General features: G+C 40.5%; 1 protein-coding gene and 1 pseudogene across 1 annotated transcript; both read right to left on the bottom strand.

The window, feature by feature from the left end:
- On the bottom strand, window positions 1–629 carry LOC126501500 (60S ribosomal protein L11-like; annotated as a pseudogene).
- Window positions 630–12,793: 12,164 nt separating this feature from the next.
- On the bottom strand, window positions 12,794–26,205 carry Akr1e2 (aldo-keto reductase family 1 member E2). Its single transcript, XM_050142512.1, has 10 exons — window positions 26,085–26,205; window positions 24,173–24,340; window positions 21,791–21,907; window positions 21,000–21,077; window positions 18,916–19,038; window positions 17,602–17,699; window positions 15,660–15,732; window positions 15,053–15,136; window positions 13,436–13,518; window positions 12,794–13,167 (listed from the first exon to the last, which is right to left on the bottom strand). The coding sequence occupies exons 1-10, from the start codon at window positions 26,121–26,123 to the stop codon at window positions 13,125–13,127; spliced, it is 906 nt and encodes a 301-aa protein (XP_049998469.1). The 5' UTR covers window positions 26,124–26,205; the 3' UTR covers window positions 12,794–13,124.
- Window positions 26,206–27,020: the final 815 nt, after the last annotated feature.

Raw genomic sequence — 27,020 nt, 5'->3', positions numbered from 1 at the left:
TCATATAATCAAAAGTATGAACAAAATCCATGGAGCTTCAAAATTATATGAAACAAGTAATGCAAAAATGATTTTGTGTTTGGCCCCAATGCAGACAGCGCTTCTTGTCTGCAATGCTAAAACCTGGCCTGCCAAGCACCACATAGAAGTTCAGGACATAGATCTCAAAGATTGGATCATATTTGATGCCCAGGTCAATGTGTTTTTGAATCCAAAAGCCAAAGTTCCCAGTATCTGAGAAGTAATTTTTCCATTAACTCATACTCCCGTACCTTCAGGCCTTTCTCCAGAATTTCTTCTGCCTTGGCTCCATGGACAGTGCAGTGAACATCAATCTTTTCATTTTTCCTGATGCCGAAGAGCCTGATGGTGTACCTAGCTTTGGAAAAGACAGGTGTCTGGCCTGTGAGCTGCTCCAACACCTTGGCTGTCCAGGTCAGTCTGTCCCCGCTCTCCCCAACACAGATATTGAGGCAGAGCTTGTGGATGCAAAGTTCCCACTTGGGGTTCTCCTTTTCACCTTGACCTTGTGACAATGATGGAGAAGAGTGAACAACTCTTAAGTATGCAGCAAAGTGGGACTCAGAATAACGCATCAAGCTTGTGGTGAGTGGAGGGGTTGATGGCATAGGGACAACAAATTTGGTTGGGGGGAACTTCAGACTACACCCTAGCAGGAAAATGCAAAATGTACATATACACATTAATATGCTAATTGACACTAAATCTAGATACAGAATAATTACAACTGTTATATTTTGGATCTAGTAAAAGTTCACTGTTTCAGTTTTGGAATGGAAGTTTTGGAATGAAAGTGTTTTTATCTTATTTCCAACTGGATAAAATTTCATAAATCTTCCCAAATGTTTGTTTCTGCTGTTCTCTACATACATATAATGCAAATAGTCTTTCCGTAGTCGCAGTCCAATTAAAGACTAAAGTTGGCTTTGGAACAGTTGGAGTGTGGCTCTCTCCTCTAAATTCAAACATGCTTGTTAAAGTAAAATCCGCAATCTCTGTCTCATGTCAGAAGAACTACCTGATATGGGACAGAAGAAAAAAAATTAAAGGACTGTTTTATTGCCAATAATCTTATAATCCTTTGGTTCTATTTTTAGTCTTCAGAGTTTTTCTTTAACTTCTTTGAGATCTGTTGCGCACGACATTTAAAACTCTTCTTTTCCCAGTGAATCAAGACTAAACCTAACACTGACATTTGAAGTCTCAAAAAGAGGATGTGGCCCCACAATGACAATCCCACCAGGACTATGATAATAGCACTAAGCTTATAAACACCACCTAAATATCAGATTTCTACTGCAAACTGCTCCAAATAATTTTGAGGTGGCTATATGAGATGATCCAGCCTTATAGAGTACTCTAGTTAGATTTGAGACAAGCCCTGCATTCTTCCATCATGCAGAGACCGAACTGGACAACAAATGGTAAAGCTACCTCTCCCAGGACTCAAAAATTAAACCATATTTCTCTTTTTGGGATCCCTTAAATATGGCATTACCCCCAGAGGGCAGGAAGTAAATTTAAAGGGTGGTTTTGGTCATGAAATAGTTATGAATATTTGTCATTGTTTAGGGACATTAGTTACAAGTTGTTATTCGTTGGAGTTAGGAAGAAATTTGAACAAAAGTTATTAGATTCAGAGTTCTTATTTTAAAAAGGTGGTTATATATGTGTGTATATATATTTACATATGAACATATTATGATAAGATATAAAGGGTAGATTATTGAATCTACTCTAAAATGAATAGGGTATAGAAAGAGGATTAGAAGATAGATAATTGAATCTACTTTTAAACCAAAAAAGGGTGATTACTAATTTTAAATATTTTACATGGGCTTGCATTTTTTGTATATTCATACAAAATTGAGCTTATTTTTATTAGAACATTCTGTACACACATTTTTAACCTTGTTCAATGTGTTGTAAGTATGCAAGTAATTTAACAATGTAATGCAAATTGCTAGCCTTTGAAAGTTATTATTACCAACTATTTAGGATAATAAAGAAATGCAGGCTAGCAAATAGTCACCTATTACAACTGAATTTGTAGTCATAAAAGGAAAGTTTTCAAGGTCAGACAGAGATATATTTTAGATAGACAGGTCACCTTCAAGTACTTCAGAGATCTACAGATTATAGCACTTAAGATGTTTTAATAAAATGGCTTCATCAATGATACATGTCTGCTCATGGTAGCACAAATATACTTCAGAATAGATGGTAGGCATTACAGAAATTCCAAATGGAGTTTACTTTCTTTGTGGCAAAGGACAGCCCCTGGACAGGAAAGTGTCTTTGCCTTGACTGCTGAAAATATTCTGTACAAACTGGACAAGCAGGACACAAAAGAAAAGAGTGATGAGTTTTGCCAAGACAATGTAAGATAGCCCTTCAGAATATCCTGTTTCACAGAAAAGTTTGTCAGAAATGCTAGGTCTATAGACCAAAGATAGATGCCCCAATGTTGCAGAGAAACCGTGGCTTCCTCTGTCCAGGCAGCCAATTGCTTCTGTCATTTCTCACATTTTTTTTGGAAGTTACTTGCTTACACTTCCTGCTTACTATTTACTTCTTGGGTCTCTGACGGAATTGAATAGAAGATAATTAGAGTTATAGTTTTCATTGTTACCAGATTTAGAAAAAAAAATCACTAAACAATTGAAAATTGTAGAAGGTTGAGAGAAATAAAAATTCAGTAATGCAAATTATAATAAAAAGTAAATTAGGTACAATTTTTGACTCACAAAGATAGGATAGATATGAAATATTTTCTCTGAATTTCTCAATTTCTATTGGGCTAGACATTGTTGATGTAGTCATTGACTATATATATTAAATATAGCTATTGTACTTACTGTATATAGTTTTTCTTATATTAGCTATAAACTTCCTTTTTAATTTTTATACAAAGAGTAAATGTGGTGATATCTTGTTAGTACAACTACAGCTTGCCCGAAGATCAGATGGCAGAACTAGCCACTAGCTAATCACGATGGTGTGTATGTCTCTATATAGAGACAAGAAGTGATATGACTAGGTGGAAACACAAAGTGATAAGGCAGGAGGAAACAGGAACTCTGTTCCTTTACAAATGGAAATAGGAGAAGTAAAGTGGCTGTGGTTTTAATCCTTTATCTCTGATAGTTCAGCATTTTTCCTGATATCTGACTCCAGGCTTTTATTATTCAAACCTATTAGAATTTGTGCTACACCTAGTTAATTAATAGAATATTCTCTTGGTATTTTTTCAGGAAGAATTGATAATCTCCCAAGGCAAATTTTTCTTTGCTTCTTCAAACATTTTCTTAGGTATTTGCATCTGAAACAATTAGTAAAATATGCATATAATGGTAAATTATTGATTGAGGAAGTTGTTTATAAATTATTTCCCATGGCTGTGTATAAAATATTGACAGAAGTTGGAGCTCTTTAAACTACCTTGTGGAAGGACTTTTTACTGATACTTTTAACAGGCTGGGAATAACTATAATTAGGCATTGTGAAGGCAAATTTTTCTCTATCATTTTCATGTAAAGGTATAGTTTTAAATTGTAGTCTTTTCAATCAATCACATTTAGGTAATAGAGAAGGAAGAATTCCAGGCTATAGAGAGCATATCAGCTGAATTATTTTGTTTATTGCTCTCAAATCTGCTAACACACTCCAGATTTCTTTTTAGTGACAAACATAGAATTCCAAGGACTGTTTGATTCTTCAATATGATGTACATTTAGCTGCCTCTGTACCAGCTGTTCTAATATTTGTGCTTTTTCTGATATTAGAGGGCATTGTTCTACCCAGATCTGTTTGTCAGTTAACTAATTGAAAGGTAGGGCTGTTGATATCTTTGTAAGATGATCAGTTTTTGTGCCATGCTCATGTATAATTTGGACAGTTTGTGGATGTTAATATTACCTTTTAATATTTCTCACAGAAGCATTTTTTATTTTACAAGTTTTTTTGAAGTTGGAGGAACATTGATCTGTGTTTCCTACTGATGTAATAAGTAATGTTCTCATAAATTCATTGCTATGTTAGACATACATGGTTTTAATTTCCTTATCTGTCTTTCTGGCTCTATATATTTGACCCAACTTGCATGTTATTTGTTTATATTTTAAGCTTTAATCTCCGATCTTTTATAGAAATTTGTCAAAATACTTGTTTTTATGTTCTCTCCTGAAAATTTTGTTTTCCTTACTGAAGCTGTTTTGCCATTCTTAGCAGCATGTTTTTTTTTAACAATAGTCATTAGGTCATTTAATTGCTCTGTGGGGGAATTTTTTCCATGCTGACAACTAAAGATTTAGCCAATTTGACATTGGGTCATGCAAGAGCCTCCACAAGGTGTTTTCTGATGGCAGTTGATTGTCTTGTATGTCCTTTGTTGAGCTGCATTCATTAGTCCTATGTGGCCCTTTGCCACACCTCTGCATACTTCAGAAGGTCGAGGCCTTCTTTTTGGCTTATCTCTAGAAAAAATAATTGTTTCCAGGAATGTCTTGCCTACAACCCCTTTTCAGATGACCTGGTTTACCACAATTAAAACATCTAATTTTTTTATTTTTTTTCTTAAAATTTTTTGAAATGACTTATCCTATACAAGTATCATCATAAGCCCGAGATCCAATATTACCTGTATTTTGGTTCATTCATCTATAGGTGCTGATCTTGCCTTTATATGCCTAACCTCCCTTTTGCATTCTGAGTTATCATTTTCAAAAGACAATTTGTTAATATTTGCCTGACTTCTGGATCTGATATCATTCTATTTATAGCTGTAGTTAGTAGTTGTAAAAGATCAGTGAAGGCTTCTTTTAGACCTTGTATAACTTTAGTAAATGAATCAGCTTTCCTTCCTGATTCTTCAAGGAATAGGGCCAAGGTATTATCTTTAAATGTAGACTATCTTTGTAAATTTGCACGGTGAGCTTCACTGAGAAGCTAGTCTTGGGAAACTTCTATATCTCTAGACCTGCTTCATTGTTTAGGGAGGGTGTGAGCTATCAGAAAAGCTAATGTAAGAAAACTGGTAGGAGAAATTAATGTTGTTGAGATGCAGCTTAAAATAGGGCCACTCTGCCTGACAGTAGCAGCAGAGGACAGGATCCAGCATGAGAGAGAAATCTATATGGCTGGAATGCAGCATGGGATAGAAACAGCCATGACTGTTGTTAATGGCAGAGGGTATGACCCCGGGTGAGAGAAAAATCCAGTATCTGGACACAGCAATGGATAGTTCCACCCTGCTTGGAACAGAGGGCAGGATCCTGTTGAAATAGGAGCGACAGGGCTGCGTCCCCGGCACCCGGCCGCCCGCATGGCTAGCTTATACCCAGAAATAATTACACGGAAACTGTATTCTTTCAAACACTGCCTGGCCCGGCTAGGTCCAGTTTCTTATTGGCTAGCTCTTACATATTGTTCTAACCCATTTCTAATATTCTGTGTAGCCCATGAGCTGGCTTACCAGAGAGGATCTTAACCTGCATCTGTCTGGAGTGGGAGCATCATGGCGACTCCTCCTCTAACCTTCTTTCTCCCAGAATTCTCTTCTGTATACTCCGCCTACCTAATTTTCTATCCAATAAAATGGGCCAAGGCAGTTTCTTTATTAGTAAGAAATCATTCCCACATCATTTCCCCTTTTTCTGTTTAAACAAAAAAGAAAGGCTTTAACTTTAGCATAGTAAAATTACATATAACAAAACAGTTATCAAGTAAGAATTACAGTTACAATATTTATATCTATTTTATCTCTTATCATAACTAAGGAAAACTATAACTATTCATTCTTCAACTCCATCAAAGACTCCAGAAGGATATAATATTACCTAAGTAAACAAGAAATAAGAAAACTCTAGAAATGACAGAGACATCTCGCTGCCTGGACAGTCACCCAAAGTTCCTCTGTACCGTTGGGGCATCCATCTTCGGCCTACAGGCCCATGGTATCCAGAGACATTTCCATGAAGCAGGAAATTTCAAAGACAGTTCAGTCATTTTCTGCTGTGTCCTGCAGAATGTCTCGCAGACTCTTTCATGAATCAGGAACCCCGAAAGACCATCTCACCTTTAGGCAAGTTCAGCAGTCCTCTCTCTGAGGGTTCTCTGTGTCCAGTTTATGCAACAGTCCAGGCAAGAGCAGTTTCTTGCCCAAATGACTATCCAACTCCATAAGGATCCTCTTCGATGCCCATCTTCCTCTTGAAGTAGCTGGTGCTGCCAGGAGCAGACGTGTCTCCTTGTCATGAAAAGTCCTAAGTTATTAAAATATTTTAAATGCCATATTCTGCAGTCTTTGAAAGATATGAAGAATGCCTATCTAACTGAAATATATCTCTATATATCTAGAAAATCTAATTAACATGACTACAAGCTTAACTATTAGCGATGATTATCCATTAACAACCTATATTTCCTAATTATACATTACATTTTTAAATGAACTACACAATCACAATACCTTAATCAAGATCAAAAATACATATACATATAACAAAATTGACCTTAAAATCCATACCAATGCAAATTATTCATATCTATATCATATCCCCCTTTAAATGTAAAAGAACATTTATAAACAATATTTGGGAACATGGGCGTAGTTTTTTCTCTCCAAACTGCTTCCTGCTGAATAGGGGCGTCGTTAATTAGGTTGTTCATGATATAACCTGTATGCTAGTTTCATCTCAGTTGGCAATTGAGCGAAGCAATTTTTTGAGGGTGTTCACAGCAACCTTTCAGGAGGGCGTGGTCTATCATACCAAATCGGAATAGATGCAATCCACAGGGTCTCATCCTCTGCAAAAACAAAAGAAGACCCTCTCCAAAGCATCATATCCTTAGACCCAAATTCTGAAATCATAATACCCTCATGAAATCCATTTTGGTTTAGCTTGGCAGCCCATATAATGAAATGTCTCTCTGTACTTAGCTCCTTCACAGTCAAAAATTTTAAAGAAAACACAATGTACATAATCCAGACTCTCTGTGAATTTTCCATTTTTACGTGGCTTATTTTTCTTTATTTTTCTTAATCTATAACTATCTGTACTTTTGTACTCTGTCTCTTTAAAGACTTTACCCTTTTTCTTTTTAAGACATTAACTTTATTCTTTATATTCTTTTTCTTCTCTCTCTCAAGCCTACGTACATTTATCCAACAGTGTTTGAATCTGTTTTATTGTGAATCTGTAACTTTTTTTTTTTTACTATCCAGGAGCATTTCTTAAAATGTTAAGCAGTTCTTAAAAACTTAAGTTGCGCCATATACAGGTAATACGGTACTGCTTGTGTCCTGCCCAGTCTAAACCTTAACTGCGCCGTTTTAAGGTAATTACGGTAGTTCCTGCCTGAGACCAGCACAGTTCAGCATGGCGGAGCTGAGCCAAGCTGCTCCTGCCTCAGAGCCATTTGGTGCCCCTGAGCCACAACAGTTCCAGGCACACAGCAGTCCACATTGGAGCCGCAATCAGCAGTTTAACTCTGAGACTGAGTGTGCAGCACAGAAACTCTTTTCATCCAAGTTACAGCCAAATCTGACACGCAGAGCACTGCGCAGTCTGAAAATGCGTCTCTGTATGGCGGCAGGAATCCGCCATGCTCTTCCGCCTGCCTAAGCCTGATTCTGCCGTCTGCCCAGGTGCAGGCGGGAAGCGCTGAGCCATCGGCACAGTCTCAGAGCACTCTCCTCCGATCCCAAGCGGGAACACAAACATCCAGTCCCATAAAAGCCTTGAAATGCTTTAAAGCCAGAGTTCACGCTGGCAGCATAGCTCCAGGAAGCAGCGCTTTAAAATGACGCGGCTTTTTTTTTTTTTTTTTGCTGTTGCTGAATCAGGAATCTCTCTACAGAACGCCACCAACAAAACAGCAAAAATCTGTGTTAAACTCTCTCTCCCTTATTTTTAAGCCTTCTCAGGTTTTTAAGTGGATTTAGCCATCACGTCTGGGCGCCATCTGTTGAAATAGGAGCGGCGGCAGGGCTGCGTCCCCGGCACCCGGCCGCCCGCATGGCTAGCTTATGCCCAGAAATAATTACACGGAAACTGTATTCTTTCAAACACTGCCTGGCCCGGATAGTTCCAGTTCCTTATGGCTAGCTCTTACATATTGTTCTAACCCATTTCTAATATTCTGTGTAGCCCACGAGCTGGCTTACCAGGGAGGATCTTAACCTGCGTCTGTCTGGAACGGGAGAACCATGGCGACTCCTCACACAGCTTCTTTTTCCCAGCATTCTCCTCTGTCTACTCCGCCTACCTAATTTTCTATCCAATAAAATGGGCCAAGGCAGTTTCTTTATTAATAAGAAATCACTCCCACATCAGATCCAGTGTAGAAGAAAAATCTGCATGGCTGGGATACAGACCGGAGTGTACACTGTATGAATTGGACATCAGATATTTCAAATTTATCATTTATTGAAAGATAAACTTGGGGGATAAATAATAAAGAATAAACCTGAGAAATCAACAGAGCAACTGGGACAAGATCCTTCCTCTCTACTTTCTCTACCCAAGCAAGAGAAAAAAAAAAAAAAACTCTTGGTTGTGCCTCTTCCTTGTATGCCTTTCTTTCTGTTCTTAGTCTGCCATGAATTCAATGGGCTGCTCCAGTTAGCTGAATGTGCACTTTGTTTTCTGAACACAGATTAATAGAAATGGGTTAAATTAATATGTAAAAGTTATCCAAATAAGAAGCTAGAGCTAATGGGCCAAGCAGTGATTAAATTAATGCATTTTCTCTGTGATTGTTTCAGGGCTGGGCAGTCAGGAATCAACAAGCAGCCTGCTACTACACTGTACCAGATGGGGTCTTAAAGCGGAAAGAAGTGAATACATGTTCCCATCACAATCACAGAAGCAATTCCCAATGGATAGGCACTTATAAATGAAAATATCACTTCCCCCGAGGGAGTCTCACTGGAGAAATCAACTTTAAAGGCTGCATGCCCAGCAATAGATGGCCAACAGAAACTCACTGGCATATTTGGAGGTTCCTTGTCTCATAATGTCCTATCATGGATTTTCCTAATTTATACTATATGTGTATATGTCATATATATGTGTGTATACATACAAACACATATGTGTGTTTGTATGTATACACACACAACTTTTTTTCTCTTTTTACACTGCAGGTCCTTTGTGTACATATTATGGCTTCCGGGTTAGTGTTTTTATGGGATTGCTGAGTATGCAAATGAGCGGGTCTATTTTCTTATGTCGTCTTTTCTCGGGTCTTTTCCTCCTGTTCTTTTTTTCTCCCAATCTGTGCTAGTTTTAGCTTTATTATATTTTATTTCATTAGTATCCCTTAGAAGCCTATGGGTTTCCTAAAGAGAGACAGAAAGGGGGTAGATATGGATTCGAAGGGGGTAAGGAGAGGATTACAGTAATCAGGTTATATTATGTAACAAATGCCGCGCACCGCGCCCCCAATGTCTGCGCTCTGTGCGCTATTACCCAGTTCGCGAGCTTCGGGCAAGGGGGCTGGAGGTTAAAATACACAGACACACACAGACAGAGAGACATCGACACGGGTCATCCTCAAATTCCCCAAGAATGACCCCTTCATTGTTTTCAGGGGCAGATTATATAGAGATAGCCATGCCTTAGCCAAACCCACCAGAAACCACTCTCCTGCCATCAGGAACTTCTGAAGGGCTCCTGCTCAGAGCAGCTGAGGGACTCAGATCAGGGGATTACAAGAAATTCAGGATCTGGGGTCTCACTGCTCCCAAAAAATAAAATAAAATCAATTTCCCACAAAAGGGAAAAAAAATAATTGCTCTCCAAGCACCAGCTGGTGTCTGACACTGAGCACTTTTCATGTGGACTGGGGAAATCCCTGAACTCTTCATTCCGGAGTTCCATCCTGCATAAACCCTGGAATCCAAGTGCATGTGCTTTCCCGATCACTGGAGCACCTTCCCAGAGCAGATAGTTTCCATTTCCAGACAACTTCTTGCTTCAGCTCTTCAGCTACATTCTAGTTTCATTTCTGTCGCTATGACCTGGGATGAGGACAATGCAGGAACTCACATAACATCTAGGTAATTGAGGATTAAAAGAGCATCTACACTGACAGCAGCTTCCTAGCTTGCATCCAGTTTCCTCCTGTGTCATATAACTCACATATACTACCAGGGAACGGGGACATCAATCATCAGATGGGTCTTCCTACATCAATGAACAATCAAGAGAGTCCCCCACAGATATGCTCATAGGCCAATCTGGTATAGGTGATCTCCCAATTGAGGCTCTCTTTTTCCCAGGTGACTCTAGGTTGTGGCATGGCATGTTGACATTTATAATCAACAAGCTCAAGCTATAAGCAGAGTCCTTCTTACACGGTCTGCTTAGTGCTGTTTTACTTTTGTGGATCTTGTTGTCAGTTCATGCTTTAAAACTGCCCAGTATTTGTTAAACAGTGTTTCAAACCAAGAGGCTGATAATTTGTTTTATGACGAATATGTTAGACAAACATGAATTTATACTTGTTGAGTTCAACATCAATGGATCCAGTGTGTATTCAGAAAGATATTTCTTAAACAGAAATATATAAACAACGCTAGGTACTGATCAGTTCTGGAACTGTTACAGTGCAGCTTATAACAACCTAACCCAGCAATTGTCAGAACATCAATTTAGCACTCACTTATTTTTTTTTTCTAAAGAGACTATAGAAAATAATTATTGAAAAGTATGACTACAGCAGTTAGATAAAATATGAAAACATACGTTCTAGTTTCATTTCTGTTATTGTGACACAAGTCATTGACACAAAGCAACTCAGGGTCAAGGTTAGTAGATTACAATTCAGTTATAATGCATCATTGAGGGCAAGTCAAGGCAGGAATCTCAGAAGCTAGTTGTAGCATATCCAGTCAAGAGCAGAGAAAAAAGTAAACACATGGACCTTTTCAGGCTTACTTATTTGCCCTTTCTAAGAGCAAGGTTATTCCTCTCATATAGTATTCAGGGTTCCTTTACTAAGGAATGGTACCACCCACAACAGACTAAGCCATCCTACGTCAATTAACAGCAAAGCCAGTTTCCCACAGATTTGTCCACAGGCCAACCTGACCTAGATATAATTTGTAAAGACTCTCCAGGTGATTCCAGGTTGTGTCAAGTCAACAAAAGTTAAAACTAATTAGTAGAGTTTATATCTCATGAATCCTTATCTAACATTCTGAAGTCTTAGATAAAATGCAGTTTTAAACATAAGTGCAGTTTCAGTTTAGTTGGCAGGATTGCTAGTCTGAATGTCTAATCAAGCCCCCCCCCCCCCGCCCCCATTGATCTGCTGGGCAGCTTTTTTGTTAAAATGAGGAAAAAGTTCTTTTTAGTTTTGAAAACAGAACCTTTCTTGAAGTCCATGAGATGGGCTGAGGTGCATACAGTGTGGGACACTCTTAAGAATGCCATCCCAAAGCAAAATGACCTCCATTTCACAAGAGGAACAAAAGAGACATTCAAGTGTACTTCTTGAAACTCAGGTAGAAAAACACTGTTTCTATAACTCCATTAAGTTTAGGTTCTCTGGGTATTGGCAGACAGTTGGATGCCAAATCTCTGACATAAGAGGAGACTCTCCATACTTCCTTGGCAAAAAGAGGGGATTGGCAAGATATTCTTTGGGAAGACATGGTTGTGGTCTGAATTTAATATTTGTTTACATCTATTAAATTTCAGTCAGTCTGAAATCATATTATCAAGGGACTGATAGTCTTTATATGAAGGCCTGGGGCTCCCGCGTTTTCTTTAATTAACCAACAGCTGCCTAGGGGAGAGTGGTGAGACTTTATATTCTCATTACACAGACAGGAGCAAGTTTTGGACCACTAGTAATGTGCAATTCGATCCTTAGTCCCACTGCAGTTGGGTAGAGAGGACTAATCTCTGCCCCCATCAAATCCATACAACCCACAAGTTAAAGAATCACCTTTATATGAATCACGATTAAGAAAAGCTTTCCAAATTGGCAGTGGTTTATGTATAAGTAATCGGAGATATGCAAAATGTTATGGTTAGATTTGTCATGATTAGACTCTTGGAGATAAGACCATATAACCTCCTGGTGCGCTCATGTGTGCCCATACAAAGGATTTTATGCTAATGATCAGATCAAGTGCTTTATGTATATGGTGATATTTCATTATCATGCCCTTAGGTTGATACTCAAAAAGAGTTCAATTTAGGAACTAACTAATTTGCATAGTCATAAAATTAATACATAATAAGGAGTTATGAGTATGAAAAAAAAGTCCATGTCAGGGGGACTAAGAAAGAGTCAGTCAGGGTTATCCTAGTGAAATGCAGGTGGGAGATATTTGGAGGCCTCTGTAGACACTCTAACAGGACATCCCACTTCGCTTCCATCCACACTGCTCTGAAGAGCCTAACTTGAGGTTCTCACATAGAAAGCAAATATTTTTGTACAGCAAAGCTCTCTTTTGGACTCAGACCAATGAGATTCTTTCACTTCTTTTTAGGAGGTAGACTATGAGAGAAGTGAGCACTCCATATGCATGCACACATATGTTTGTTCACCTGCACACATATGTGAAGAGGCATACACACATCCACATCCACCCACACCCACACTTGGGAATCTTTAATTAATTGTCTGAGATAAGAGTCTCAGCTTAATGGTTTTCCTTTTCTGAAGTGTAGGTAGAGTTTGCTTGAAAATAAATAATCTAGAAAACTCTGGGGGTGGGGGCAGAGAGTGGTATGAAGGAAAAACACAACTGGCCTTAGGTTGATTGCTGTTGAAGCTGACTTGTAGATTTTAATTCAGGAGCCATCAGCATCTCATTTCAGAGGATAGAAGCCACAAGGACTGACGTGGGCTTGGCGATCCCTAACAACTCAGTAACAGCTACAGCCTGCATGGCACTTTCTTATCTCGCCCCTAGATTTTTATGTTTCTCCACAAACTGGTCCTCTGTTCTAGGCAGGATTTTCCTTGCTTCTAACTCTGCGGCTGTCATTGCTGGCTGAGCCCACACAGCCTCTGCAGCGGTGGATCCACGCTGCCAACTCTGGTGATCTGAGAACAAAAGAGGGCGAGCGACGACGCTGTCTTCAGTACTCGATGTGGAAAGGGTAGTCCTTGTGATTCTCAGTTCTGAAAAATAGATTCAAAAATTACAAGCAGAAATAGCGAACAGGCATCTGTAAAGGAAACATCGTAAGTGACAGAGGTGTGCTTTTCTAACTCTCTAGCATATAAATTAGTCATTGTCTTTATTCACTGGCCCAACAATTAACAGGGAAAAGTTACAGTAAGGTTTGATTAACCTTGAATATGAATGGTAAAGATTGTTCAAGAACCAGTCACCGTGCTTGTCTATGGCTCCTTTATCTTTGAAAAGAAGTAAAGGAGATAGACTTACGAGGGGAATGTGGCCAACCGGAGGTTCTTATCGAGGCTGAGGAGTTCCTCCATATCTTTTTCTGTTAGTTCAAAATCAAATACCTGGAACCAAAATCAGATAATCATAGGGAATTCAGATTAACCCCATTGAATTGGTATATGTGTTTCTTACAACGGACACTAGGATGGGACAGAAATTTTTCATTAAACTTAGAACTTCCCCTAAAAGACTGCTGAGCCTTCTAAAATGCACTTTGATTTTCATTGCTTGGTGGGCACAGGCTTAGTCTCAGTTAAATTTAAGAAACCTCCGAAAGATGAGCTATATATTGTTTTTATCTTATGGGGGTGAGGAACAAAGAGGAAGAGTTTCAAAAAAAGTAAAGTATTTTCTTCACTGATCTACCTCCTCCTCTCAAAAGGAAAAAAAAAGAATCATTGCTCCTTTTACCCCATCAGCTAGGAAGTCAGCTGGTATTGACTGTAGCATCAAATCACACAAGAACATTTTGAGTAACTTCATTTTCAAATAGTATTCTTACTTCCCTGCCCTTCGCCCGTTAACACACTTGAGGGCTATGATCAAATTCCTCCATAACAGTATCTCACAGTGACTAACATTCACTGCAGCTGAAGGTTTGAATCCATGAAAAAGAAACAGAAGAACATCCAGCAGCTTCACTCTGCGCTAAGGAGGGCAGCTGTTGGACCCCCGCCTCTACCCTAAGATCAAGTTTGGCCAAAGCAGCCACACAGTATATATGGGAATTGGAGAGGGCCAGCCTCAGTGCTGGAGTCATTGTGACCATGGGGAGAAGTACACACAGTACTAGAACAGATACTAAACGGGTACTCTGAGCTGTCATTAGAGCATAGGTGCTTGTATTGAAAGCCTTCGATCAACTCAAAGGGCAAGCCCACAGCCTACTATCCTTGATGTTTTTCTTCTAGTTAAACTCAGGTACACAACTCCTGGCTCCTCCGGAACTAACTGGCACTTTCTCTTGAGCCTCTCCTAAACTGACGTTATTCTCTATCCTCAGCATCAGGTCTCAACTCTGCTGCTTGGTTAAGATATAAAAGACTATCTTCAAAAGAGCTGTTCTCAATCAGAGTTTTGTATATGGATTGCTAATTAAGACGTCTAGCCCTTCAGTTTTCACTGATTCATGAAGAATATAAACACCCACAGCAGCTGCCCCAAGAGACTAGTGGACAAACTCCATATGGCTAACACTGGTAATCATCAACCTGTATTCCTTCCTCCTGAGCACACCCTGGGTGTATCTAGCTTCTGTTAAGGGTAAGGGTGGCAGAATTATTTAATGGGATGAAGGTGCTCATTCCCAAATGTGGTCTGTTACATGCTTCCCCACAAGCTCCCCTTACCTCTTTCCCCATCTTGGGTTGAATGGAGAAGATACCCAGCTCTGGCGCGTAGGGGACAGGACATAATAAGAGCCTGGTCTGATTCACTATGTGAAAGGCTAACCACCAACACAGATCACAGAAGAATACACTTCTGCCAGGTGACGGACACGGAGATCTGGTTGGTTGGTTGGTTGTTATGGAAGTTAGCCAGCACTCCACTCCCTAGGTCATGATCTGAAACACTCTAGCATCAGGAAATGCCCACCTGGATATTCTCCTTGATCCGACTCGGGGTGACAGATTTGGGAATCACTATCACGTTCCTTTGGATCTGAAATCGGATCAAAATCTGTAGGAAAGAAAGTTTCACAGAGAAATAAAAACAAATGGAAACAAGGCATTACGGTCGTTCAATGTCATTGTACAGAAAGAGCTCAAAAGCCTTGATCATCTCAAAGGCCTTTAGAAATCAATCTTAATTGCTTAAGTAATATATCTGTAATGAATGCCATCAGCCCAAAGAGAAGGACAGAGGACTTGTTCACACTTTCACTAGAATCCCTCAGCATGTGCCTGGTTCTCCAAACGATGAGGACATTAGGATAAGGCTGATGTTAATGGACTGATCTCTCTCACACTGGTTGTCCATGCAGCTGACAGGGCAGAGGAAGTGGCACTGGAGGGCATCCAATTGACTGCTGAAAAAGGCAGGGTATATGGCTTGACTGGATGAGGACATGGAAGCAACCAACTTAGAGCTCCAAACTGGGAAGCTCTGGTGAATCAACTCATCAGGATGAACTGACAAGGCTCAGGATCTGGGGAGAGGTGATGAAGTGTAACCTCAGCACATGACAGTTCTTTCCACGTACCTGGGCAGAAGACTTCGCATGCTTCTTTGCAATCTTCCGAATGACAATATCATCTAACAAGTCAACCCCATCTCTAGAGAGACATAGCAAAGCGGATTGAGTCAGGAGAACAGTCAACACAAATGCTTACAAAATTGACTTTTCTCTAAGATTAAAAGTTTACTGTTTCTTTATTTTACTTGCTTATTACTTTTTATTTTTTGAGTAACTCACTTAGACTTCATTGACTTCAAACTAGTCTTCTTGCCTCTGTCACCTAAGTGCTTGGGTTGCTGGCAGGTGTCACTGTTGTCACTATTTTCCACTTGTAAAAACTTTTACAAGATATGTTTAAGACTATAAACATCTCCATCAAAAATCTATCCAGGCAAGGGTACTAGTGAATAAAGGAAGCCATTTTATTTTATTTTAGACAGGGTGTCATGTCTGGCTTTGAACTTGCTATATAACATGAGAACGCCTTTGAACTTCTGATCTTTCTGCCTCCTCTTCAAACCGCTGGGGTTACAGGTGTGCACTACCACATCTGGTTTACACAGTGCTAGGGAATCAAACCCAGCAAATCATCTTTTATTAAGCAGTTAACAGGTTTCAAGAACGAAGCTAGTCACAGCTCTCAATGCATTCAGAAAGAACCAGACAGAGTGGGTGCTATCTTGCCATAAGCTCCTCTGATAGACAGAGACTCTTCTACACCAAGGCTAAGCTGTAAAATATGCCCCAGACTTCTAAGAACTCCCAACCTGCTCTCAAGCCCAAAAATGCAGACCCTATTTCACAAAGAAAACACAAAGGTAAGGAAACTGAAGTGAGTCTAGCCTTTCCTGGCTTCCTAACAGTTTCCTGGCATCCAACTTGAGGGTGGGAATAGATAGAGACAGCCTCTGCAGTCAGGTGACATCAGTGACAAGCAGTGCAAAGAAACCTAGTGTATTAGATAGTGGAAGGGGATAAAGGTGAGATGCTATGACAAGAGCAAGGCACTAAATACAGCAAGGAGCTCATGGAAACTTCCTGGAGGGCACAGCGCTCCTGACCTGAGCATGACAACAGAAACAAGAGCAAGCAAACTCAAGAAAGAGAAAACTACAGATTCTTAGTATATGCAAAAAACAAAACAAAACAAAACAAAACAAAAAACCCAGTATATGCAAAGTTGCAAAGACTAGAAAGAATATTCTATCCAAGCACCCATCAGTAGTTTTCTGTGATTGGTATGTTGAAGGTTTACAGGACTGGGGAAAAGAGTGACCAGAGGAGGATGAAGCCAGGTCAGCTCCTCTACAAAGGCTCAGGAAGAACAAAGTTAAAGTAGGAAACGGACATGACTGTGTCCAATGAGATCACTTCAGTTAGCAGGTGAGTAACCCAAAGGAATGGGTGGATCTGCAAGGGAGTTAAGCAGTTAAGAGCCTTAAGCCATCTGCATTTCATTAAGGTAGAGGTGAAGACAGCAGAGAGTGAAAGACAGATTCCAGGTTCTCTTGGCACAATCAGCTATCGATCTTGGCATTGAATTGGAGAGGGAAAAGGAAAAGGGATGGATCTACAGTTCTGGCTTAGGTAGCTCAGTAAGGGAAAGGTACAAACTCTAGGTTTGGGGAAAGAAGACATCACTGTAACATTATCTAAAGACTCTGAATTTTGTGACATGCCCTGAGAGGGTAGTAGCTGACTGGTGAACTACCGGGCAGATGAGCAAAGGGTTTTGCTTCAGATTGGGTCTGTCTTTTCAAAGGTGGTTACCCTCACAGGGAAGCCCAAACAAGGCAACTCTCCAGCCAGAGAAGTAGCCACCTACATTCTCCCTGGGGCCTGAGAGGTGTAGGAAGCCCCCTCTATGCTCTCTCAGTGAAGCTCTTCCAACTCTCAAATGAAACAAGAGGGGGGCATCTAGCATCTGTTAGCATTCAGATTAGCACAGTCTCTACCATGCCCTTACCTTGAGCCACCAAGAGGACGGTAAGCGGTCACAGACACATTTCTCTTATGGCAAAAATCAATCAGATTCTTCTGAGTAAGATATGGGTGGCATTCAATCTACAAACATAACCATAGTGCACCAAAATAATCCAGACAAGTGGCATACCAGGAAAGCACCAAAGAGAAGACATACTTGATGTCCCCACTGTCACTAACTAGGTATAAGGCCTCTCTCTTAAGGTCTGGGTGTCTCCACCTACAAATGAGTAGGTTGGTCTCTGGCATCTCCAAGATGTCAGATGCTATAAATGGCTCCAATTCCACACTCTCAGGCCTCTATGTCATGCAGACATTCCTACATCACCTGCTCAGCGAGGCTTCTTCCATCGTGCAGGAACAAGCCTGAGCAGTCTGAATCCACTCCCTCTCCCTCCTGCCCTTCAAGGTTCCTATGGTACTCACATTACCCAACGCCTCACACGTTTAATTTGCTTATTGGCTATCTTTTGTCACCAGGACTTTGGATTCAAACATAACAAGCCTTGAGAGCAGTTATTTCTACCTCCCCCATTTCAGGTTATGAACAGACTTAGAATCAATGCTCATTTAGAGGACACTGAAGAGAATCATGAGCAGTGCCTTGGCTTTCAAGACCATGCCACATCCAGCAAGATCGACTTCCAGGCAAGTTTCCTCTGAAAAACTGTTGCTGTTTCCCGTGGCATAAACTTGTCACGTGTAATTCTCTAATTGCATGCATTCAACAAATAGTTACTGAAAAACTTCAAATGCTTAGGTTTTGAGCTTTACCTCCAACCAAATTCAGACAAAACTTCTTATGGTCATTAGACCCTGGTGACAAATAATGGCCAGTAAACATACAAAATGTGAGATTTGGGGTACTATACGTGCTGTAGCCAAATGTAAAGGGCAGCTGGGGGGTGAGGAGAAGCTTCATTTCTGCACTCTGCAAGCCTGGCTGGAGACAGGGTTACCCACTACTCTTCTGCGTGGGCTGGATGAGTGGAAGGGAAGGGCTGCCCTCCTTTAGTAAGGGTGAAGGAAGGGTCTGAGAGGACCCTGCTCTTCTGAACACACTTGATCATGTGCCTCCAAACACAGGCCAAGCAGCAAGATCCATGCCACACTCCACCCACCCGCGGCATCACCTAACCATATGCGCTCTAAAGGAAGACATCTGCCCATTCACATCTGTCACCTCGTTTCAATTCTGCCAGCTTCCACAGGCCAACATGTTACCTTTCTCCTTCACCACCACACGGAGGGAAAGGGAGCAACACCGTGCAAAACTTCTGACCATCTACCGGCTCACCTGGTTAGTTATGGGCTTGAACCTCAAACCAGGCTTATTCAAAAGCTTCTCAAGCTGTTCATGGTTAAAGTTTGACACCCCAAGGTGCTTCACCAGCCCCTCAATCACCAGGTCCTCCATGGCCTGAAAGAGAAAAACATGTGCTGAGTATACAAGTTATATGGTTTGTCTAGCCCCGTGACAAGCCATGTCCCTTGGCGACTTGCCGTAGTGCTCCAATATTTTAAAAGTATTTTACTTGACGTTACAAGATCATGTGGACAATAGTATCCACACCAGGGCTGTTTTAAAGTTACATGGGATGAGAGTACATGGAATGAGAGACACAAAGCATTTGGCCTCAGTTAGATCCGAGCGAGCATTCTGCATTATTTCCAATCTTCTAAAGCCTGTGCTCCGAGGTGACCTACAGCGACCCCTCCACTGCCGGCTCTATTTGTTCACTTTGATTTCCACCTATGCATTTGCCCTGAGCTCAGTGATGGGTCAGCACTCTTGTTTCCCACTCTCACCATTACACATTTTAAGTAATTTGAGGGCAAAGCGATCTGAAACTGGGCTGACCTCCGGTGAATGAGCCTTGTACCTAGGCTCTCAGAAAACCCATGAGCTTCAGGGCAGTGCAGAATAAGGTGTAAGTCTCCAGCGATGATGAAGACAGGGACCAGTGAATTAGGATTCTGTAATAATCACCCAATAAATACCATGCATGCTTTAAGACCTGGTGTTTGACCAAAATCTTTCATGAGCAGAAGCCCAAGGTGGACAGAAAGGGCTGGAACCCCAAAAGTAATTTGTTCAGTTTCTTTCTGGTTAGTTTCCAAGTTTATGATTTTCCAGGAGGAGAGGCTGTCAGTGCCCAGCCCAGAGACTTCTCCCTATCTGTTCTGTTCCTCTTGTATCTCATTTTAAGGGACTGAAATATTGCTAGTTTCACCTATCATTCTCACAGGAATGCTCCATATTGGAACTTTTGAGTTAAAATTCTTCCCTAAGTTTTGCTGATTTATACTTAAACTTGTTCAAATGTGCTGATGTCCTGTTCCTGAAGCTGGGCAGCAACAGTATCAGAGCTCACAGTCGGAGAGTCCTGTTATTCTCTGTTCCAACTTTGTCAACTTCACTGACTTCATGAGACTCTCAAGTCCACCACCTTCCTTATTTTTCTTGCTTACCACCTCAACTCAAATGTTCACCATTTTTCATCTAGATCTGGGACACTGACTTGACACTTCATCACTTTGCCACTAACTTTTTCCTTTTCATACCTTCCCAACTGAGCTTTAATTAACAATTAAAAGAGAACCTACAGGAACTAGGAGAGGACTGCAATACCAGTGATTCCCAGAGGCTTATGGAAATAGGAATTTTTAAAATTTTCCTTTTTTATTACTCTGTATTTCCTGGGGAGAAACGGTATGTTTTAATTTAAAAAAAAAAAAAAAAAAAAAAAAAAACAGAAACAGTTGTGGGAAAAGAGTGATCTGTGTGATTCCCTATACTACACTAGGTTGAAATAGTGAGAAAATCATTTGGTATCTTCAGTTTTTCAAGTATTCATCCGTAACTCATGGTGTGTATTAGCTACTTTTCTTATTTGCACAAGATCCTCAAAAAGGCAACCTAAGGAAGGGCTTATTTTTGGCTTCTAGTTTAAAGGTGTGACCAGTCATCTCTCATGGAAGGCAAGTGTGGGTAACAGGAGTGTGAGGGCCTTGGTCACAATGCATCCACAGTTAGGAAATGGACAGGGATTCGCACCAGTACCTGAGAACTTCTTTTTATTCAGCCCAAGACCCCAGTTCAAGGAATGATTCTGCCTACATTTAGGGTGACTCCTTTGAGCCTCATTTAATTCAATCTAGGAACCTCTTCAAAGATTGCCAAGGGGTTTGATTCCTGACCTAATTGATTCTAGATTACGTCCAGCTGACAATCCACATTTAACCATCATATACTGCAAGCCCCATATTTGAAGTAGTACCTGGTGAATTTGAACATAGAAGCTTGAGAGATCTTGTGCAACTTTCATCTGGGTATGTGTCAGTGGGGGTGATGTAGGCAGATGGCATGCTTCAACTTACCTCCCATGTGTCCAGAAAGCTGGTGTTACTGGGTATAACCATGCCATTGCTATCCAAAGGTACATCTTTTTCTCCAGGCTGTGAGAACCAGAAGAAAAGGAGCTTATTGGGGCTTGTGGCATCCTCCACCAGAAGACTATGTAGGGAGAGAACACAGATGTACAGAGTCTGCACTAGTGGATTTGCATCTTAGCTTTAACCCTGTCACTAAATCCTACTGGCTTTGCTGGGCCACTTTTCCTCTCTAGGCTCAGTTGCCACTTTAACACCAAGAATGAAGGGAAGATGAGGCCAGCAAAATCCCATCATGAAACTTGCTCAAAGTTTGAATCTCTGACTGATTCAGATTTTTAAAATCAGGGAACAATGGGACTTTCTCCATGTCCTAATTGTCTCCATGTCCTTCAATTGTCTCCCAACAATATTATTAGGATCTTCACTCTTCAAACACCTCCCATCAAGATGAGTGACAACCAAGTGAGAATACAAAGGCAGGGTATGGAGGGAAAAGGCAAATATGCTAAGGGGTAAAAACCTAGTCACTCTGCTGAACAGCAACAAGGGCTTACAGACTACCTGTCTCTTGTGACCAATCATACCTTCCTGTAGGTCAAAGGACAAGTATCAAATATATATATTCTAATAATTTCAAATGTTGGAAGTTCCAGCTTAATTCATATTTATATACATTTTCTATGATAAAACACAGAAAACGTTTTGCTTCCAGGCTCTTTCACATGCTGACATTTGTCTGGGTCTTTGCAGGAATCCTGCCACAAAGTGAGTGGTACCTTGAAGCCCATGGGCCAGTGTATGAGGTAGAGGTCCAGGTAATCCAAGTTTAAGGCCTTCAGGGTATTGGTGCATGCTGTTTTCACCAAAGACTTCTTGTGGTAGGTACACCAGAGCTACAGAAAAGAAGGGAGACTGTTGTTACACTGCCATGATCTAAAACCAACAGATCGTACACTCGTCGGTGCTTCCCACAAGCTTTCATGTGACAACACGACACATCAAGTTCTGAAGGAAAACAGGGACGTCGCCCTTAGAAAAGGATTATCCTTATTCACAGCAGGAAGCCTTCCATACTCAAGGGAGCTTAAGGGTGATCCTAACAGAAATATATATAGAGAGTAGGTGGAGTCAAGCAGATGCCAGCCAGCTACTGAGGAAACAAAGCATGTAGAAAATGGGGTAATGCCAGGGTCACATAGCAATCCACAGAATAATAGAAATGGGTTAATTTAAGATGTAAGAGCTAGCTAGAAATATGCCGGAGCCATTGGCCAAACAGTGTTGAAATTAATATAGTTTCTGTGTGATTATTTAGATCTAGGCGGCCGGGAAACTAAAGTATTGTCTTTACTTACATAAAGGCAACACGGGAAGACATTTAATGGGAGGCTGCTAGTCCATCTGAAAGTTCAGTGAGAAACTGATAAACCAGCCTGCCTCTATCTTGGGCTTGAAAGCAATCTCACAGTAAAGACGAACTAGATCATTTATGTTGATTATTAAATCTGTTTTGCAAAGGTTGGACTATGCCCCAACTGTAACCTTAATGGTTCTATATTGTCTGTTCCAAGAAATGGCAAACGTGCTTTGTTTCAGGAGGTTGTTATGATCACCTAGCAAGCACACTTTTGTTTAGAAATTGTTGTGACCACCCTGCAACCATGGCTTTGATTCAGGAGATTGCTACGACCAACTTGTTATGCTTATGTTCTGCTTCTGTACCAATCTGCCTGCTAAATCTCCTATGTGGAAAACCCCTACTCCTGAAATATAAAACCCTTACCTTTCTTACCCATGTCCAATGCTCATCGTTCCAACCCCACCTATAGGGACGGCCCATGTGCACAAATAAAAAAGGCTTTTGAAAATTAATTTGACCACAATTTGGATCTTTCTCCTCACATCTATGGGACTAACAAGACCTTGTATTAAGGGAATTTGGTAGAATATTACAGCAGACTATTAACTTCCTTAAACTCTTCATGAGTTCAACAAATTCAAATTCTTAGTTTAAAAATGCTGACATTGGGACCCTGACCCTGTCTAACAATCTGGGCAGAGATCCTGAAGGATAGTTGGACCTTAAACATGTGACTATTGACTGATAGTAACAATCTGGATCATGGTTTAAAATATTTTTAAAAAGCAGCTTCTAATCCCCTCCTTGAGACAGCATCTCATGGTAGCTCTGACTGTGTTGGAACTCACTATGTAGACCAGGCTGGCCTCAAACTTACAGAATTTGCCTGCCTCTGCTATGATGAAGGGTGTGTACCACCACACCCTGCCCCTCCTCCTCCAAGAAAATCAGCTTTTAAGTCTTGGTTCAACCCTTGTGTTCTACAGGGTTTATTTTCTTACTCTTTCATATCCACCTCGCCTTTCTCACTCTCAGCACAGAATTTCTTGCCAGCACAGAGTTCATCATCTCCTGCACTGTGTGTACAACCTGTTTAAAGTGCACATCCCTCCTGTCAGCTACCATTATGTCCTATGCACGTGTCTGATTCTTATGGAAACCCAGCTGCCTGACTTAGAAACAGTGTTTGCTCTCAACCCGCTGGGTTTCAGGGAAAAGTACAAGCTTCCTATGTGCCAGAACTTCGATGATTTGAACCCTGTCCATTTCTCCAGCCTCCATCCACTGTGCTCATGCACAGCTCATGTTAGATTTATGATTTACTTCCTGCTTATAAAGCTAATCATGATAGCATCAATTTCTTAGTGTGGACTTTGCCATGTGTACATTGACTGTCACTAGCGGGTAATTCCAAGTTTAGGCATGGATATATAGACAGAGTTCACAAGGGCTAGAGTTTTATCCTGCTCATCACAGACACAGAGGTGTCATCACTCAACCAGGCTTTGTGTGCATGAATGGACTATTGATTGGTGGTATCTCTCCATAACCATTTGGACAGCTGAATTAAAAAAAAAAAAAAAAAAAAAAAAAACTTAAGCAACCTTAAGCAAATCTATACCTGATGTAACCTCGCAGGTTCATGAAGCTGTAGAAGCCCTTGTTAGTTCTGAATCAACTGAAAACCAAAGACACCAATTCCTATAAGGAAAACTCTAGGCTCAATTATTCCAGTTTTCTCAGTTTCCATCACTGGAGTGGCGGAGACCATGCTGTCTTTGCAACTGAGAAACCTTACCTTACTGACAACAAACAGTTCCTCTCTTTTCACCACGCCCTCCTTAATCTTGGAATTGATTCCCATTCCAACCTCACTCTCATTGTGGTATAAGTAAGCACAGTCGAAATGCCGGTATCCCAAGTTGATAGCCTCCATCACCGCGTCCGCTACTTCTCCTGGAGAGGCCTGCAATATAATCAAACACAAGTATCTTTTCTGTCATCAGGGGCAAACAACTTAGTGTCTCTGTTGTCACCCGGGAAGCAGAACCAAGGAATATATAAACACCCAAATCATTAAAACAGTACTATTATCAGCCAAACCTAAAGCTGGGGAATGTCAGAGTCAGAATGTGATTAGAAGTCTGACTGTCACCCTTACTCATTTGGGAAAAGACCACAGACATTTCCAGCTCCTGCAGAGGACTGAGCTGTGTGTCATGCTCCCAAGTGATTACTGAATGAGTACCAATAGACAGGGCATGTAGCAGTCTGAGATCTAACACTCAGGAATTGTTCAATCAACTGTAAAGACAAACCAAGTGTTTATTCTCATTAAAGTGATCCATAAGATTCTTATATGACATTTACAGGAGAAAGTTAATGATACAGTATGCAACCCCATTAAATCTGAGAAGTATAGCCCAAGCTAGTCTTGAATTTGAGCTCTTCCTTGCTTTGTTTTATGGTTTACTTAATAAGTTAAGAATTATATTATATTTATCATTCAAGTATAATAATTATTCAAAGCAACATACATATCTAGCATATGTATATGTTAGACTACCAGTAAATGTCACACAGTGCTATGGTTTTCCAGCGTGTTCCATATTTTTGGAAATTCATGCCCCAGTATCTTGAACAGAATTAAATTTTTTCATTGTGTTCAGAAGGCAATGCTTTTTTCCCATTTTTTTACTTTAGTTATAGCTATTAATGCTACTAAAACACACCAGTGTAATTGCTTTCATATAATAAATCACAGGTTCAGAGAAGTTCAAAACTAATAACCGAAGTATCCCTCTTCAGTTATAGAAAAATAAGCATGCTGTCAATGAGCCAGCAAGTGAAAATATGATAGGCAAGAACAACAGAAAATAGGTATTTGAAGAATCCAAAATAGACCAACTTTGAAGACACCTCTTGATTTTCTTAAGTCTTTGTCTCAATAATTCCATATGTTTCTTCCATGTCAATCTTCACTCTAATGCACCAAAGAGTACTCTTGTACTCAAACCATAGAATTGCCTAAAGATCCCACACTTTTACAAAAATTTCCAGAGAAACGTTTATTTTAAAAAACTACTCTAAACAGAATTTTTATTCAGTCTTTCATACAAAGTATATTTACTATGTTTCCCCCCTCCCAGACCTCCCTCATCCCATCCAAATTCATGTTCCTTCTCTATTTAAAACGAGTTTTTCAACATAAAATATCTGCTGCGCAAGCTGTCCAATCAGTAGCAAATACCTCTGCTGTCATTAAGCGGAAGGCAGAAGCAGGCATTAGTGCAATTGTTTATTTTTCTTTGGTTATAGCATGCAAAGTAGAATGCTTCCTGGTGGTCGCTTCATGCACACTTGGTTTTGGGGTGCAAAGAGGATTAGAGCTACATTGCATAAATGATTCTTTGGAGACTCGGGGAGGAGGGGTCCACGACTATCTAAAACAAGGTCGGGTTCAAGATCACTATGCTTTATATAGTTTATCCTGACTGTTTTTCAAACTGACAGGGAGCAGGTGTTTTAGGACCTTGTAACAATTATATCACAAGGGAGAGTCCGACCTCTCCTCTATCTCTCCAGTCAGGACCTTGATCAGAGCCCGAGTGTGGAAGGAGTCACCCCGTGCCCAAGACCGCTCCTGAGCAAGTATTCATCAGCTCGAGCCCCCTTAATTAGCTCGACCACAGACTGAAGAGTACCCTTACCTTCCAGGTGCCCAAGCCCACTCTAGGGATGATATCCATGGTACCCCTTGGCTCTCTGGCTCAACCAGCAAACAGCACTGGAGGGCCAGGTGGCGGCTGCCGGCGCTCAGAAAGGTAGACAGTCTGCAGGGTAATGACGTGATTGCTGGCGTTCTGGCGCTCTAATTGGCTGGTGGAGGTCGCGAGGTTCTCTGGTTGGCTGATAGCACGTCCATCTTTCAGCGGACTGAGCAACTGAGTTTAGTTGTGCAGTTCACCTCTCATAAATCCTCCGGAATGTTAGGAGTCCTGTCTCCTAGCAACCTGGATGAAGTTCACGACTAACGTGAGCTTTATTTGGAGGAAGCAGGCTGGGGTACAGGTTTACTTCCTGGACATCAGATGCTTTAGGCTGATTTTTGTTCTTAGTAAACTGGAAAATAATCGGTTTGGGTATAGTAACTTGCTGTGATTGTGTGTTGGTGTGATACCTTGTTTTAAAACTATTTATAGATAAAAATATTACCTGTGAACAAGGAGGATTTTGCGTCTTCCTCCTCAACATGTAAATGTGTTATTCCTCCCTCCCTTGCTTGTTAGTTTTATCTCATTTTTCCAATGTTGAAAGACAGAAGTGAGAAAGTCACTGCCATGTTCCTAACAGTGTAAAATATGATATGAATAGGATTTTCCCAAGATGTATCTTACAGTATTAGAAAAATCTCTTTCTGGAAGATTTTTTGACATCCTACTTTTTACTTCTTATGGTCTCTTTGACAAATGCATTTATATGATCTGGTCTAACTTGACACTCAAAGTGCCTGTGGGTAATGTAGAAGCATTCCGCTACTAAATCTTTCATAAGTACGTAGTCTTAACTGTAATTGCATAATTCTCAAGTGTTGTCTTCTGTGGCATTTGTAGCTGTTGTCTTGGTGACTTGTTTACTGTAAGATA

This window comes from Alexandromys fortis, unplaced genomic scaffold (genome assembly GCF_014885135.2).
Source record: "Alexandromys fortis isolate MF-2015 unplaced genomic scaffold, M_Fortis_MF-2015_v1.1 scaffold_5, whole genome shotgun sequence".
Classification (NCBI taxonomy): Eukaryota; Metazoa; Chordata; class Mammalia; order Rodentia; family Cricetidae; genus Alexandromys; species Alexandromys fortis.
Note: the sequence above shows the minus strand (reverse complement) of the source record. Positions and strands in the feature narration are given on the sequence as shown.

Bases quoted from the DNA above. Each gene is read 5' to 3' on its own strand.
- Akr1e2 (XM_050142512.1), bottom strand. From the start codon at position 26,123: ATGGATATCATCCCTAGAGTGGGCTTGGGCACCTGGAAG. The intron at 15,733-17,601 runs GTAAGGGCATGG...ATGTCTCTCTAG, and splicing joins CGTCCTCTTGGTGGCTCAAG to AGATGGGGTTGACTTGTTAG. The intron at 15,137-15,659 runs GTACGTGGAAAG...TCTTTCCTACAG, and splicing joins ATGCGAAGTCTTCTGCCCAG to ATTTTGATCCGATTTCAGAT.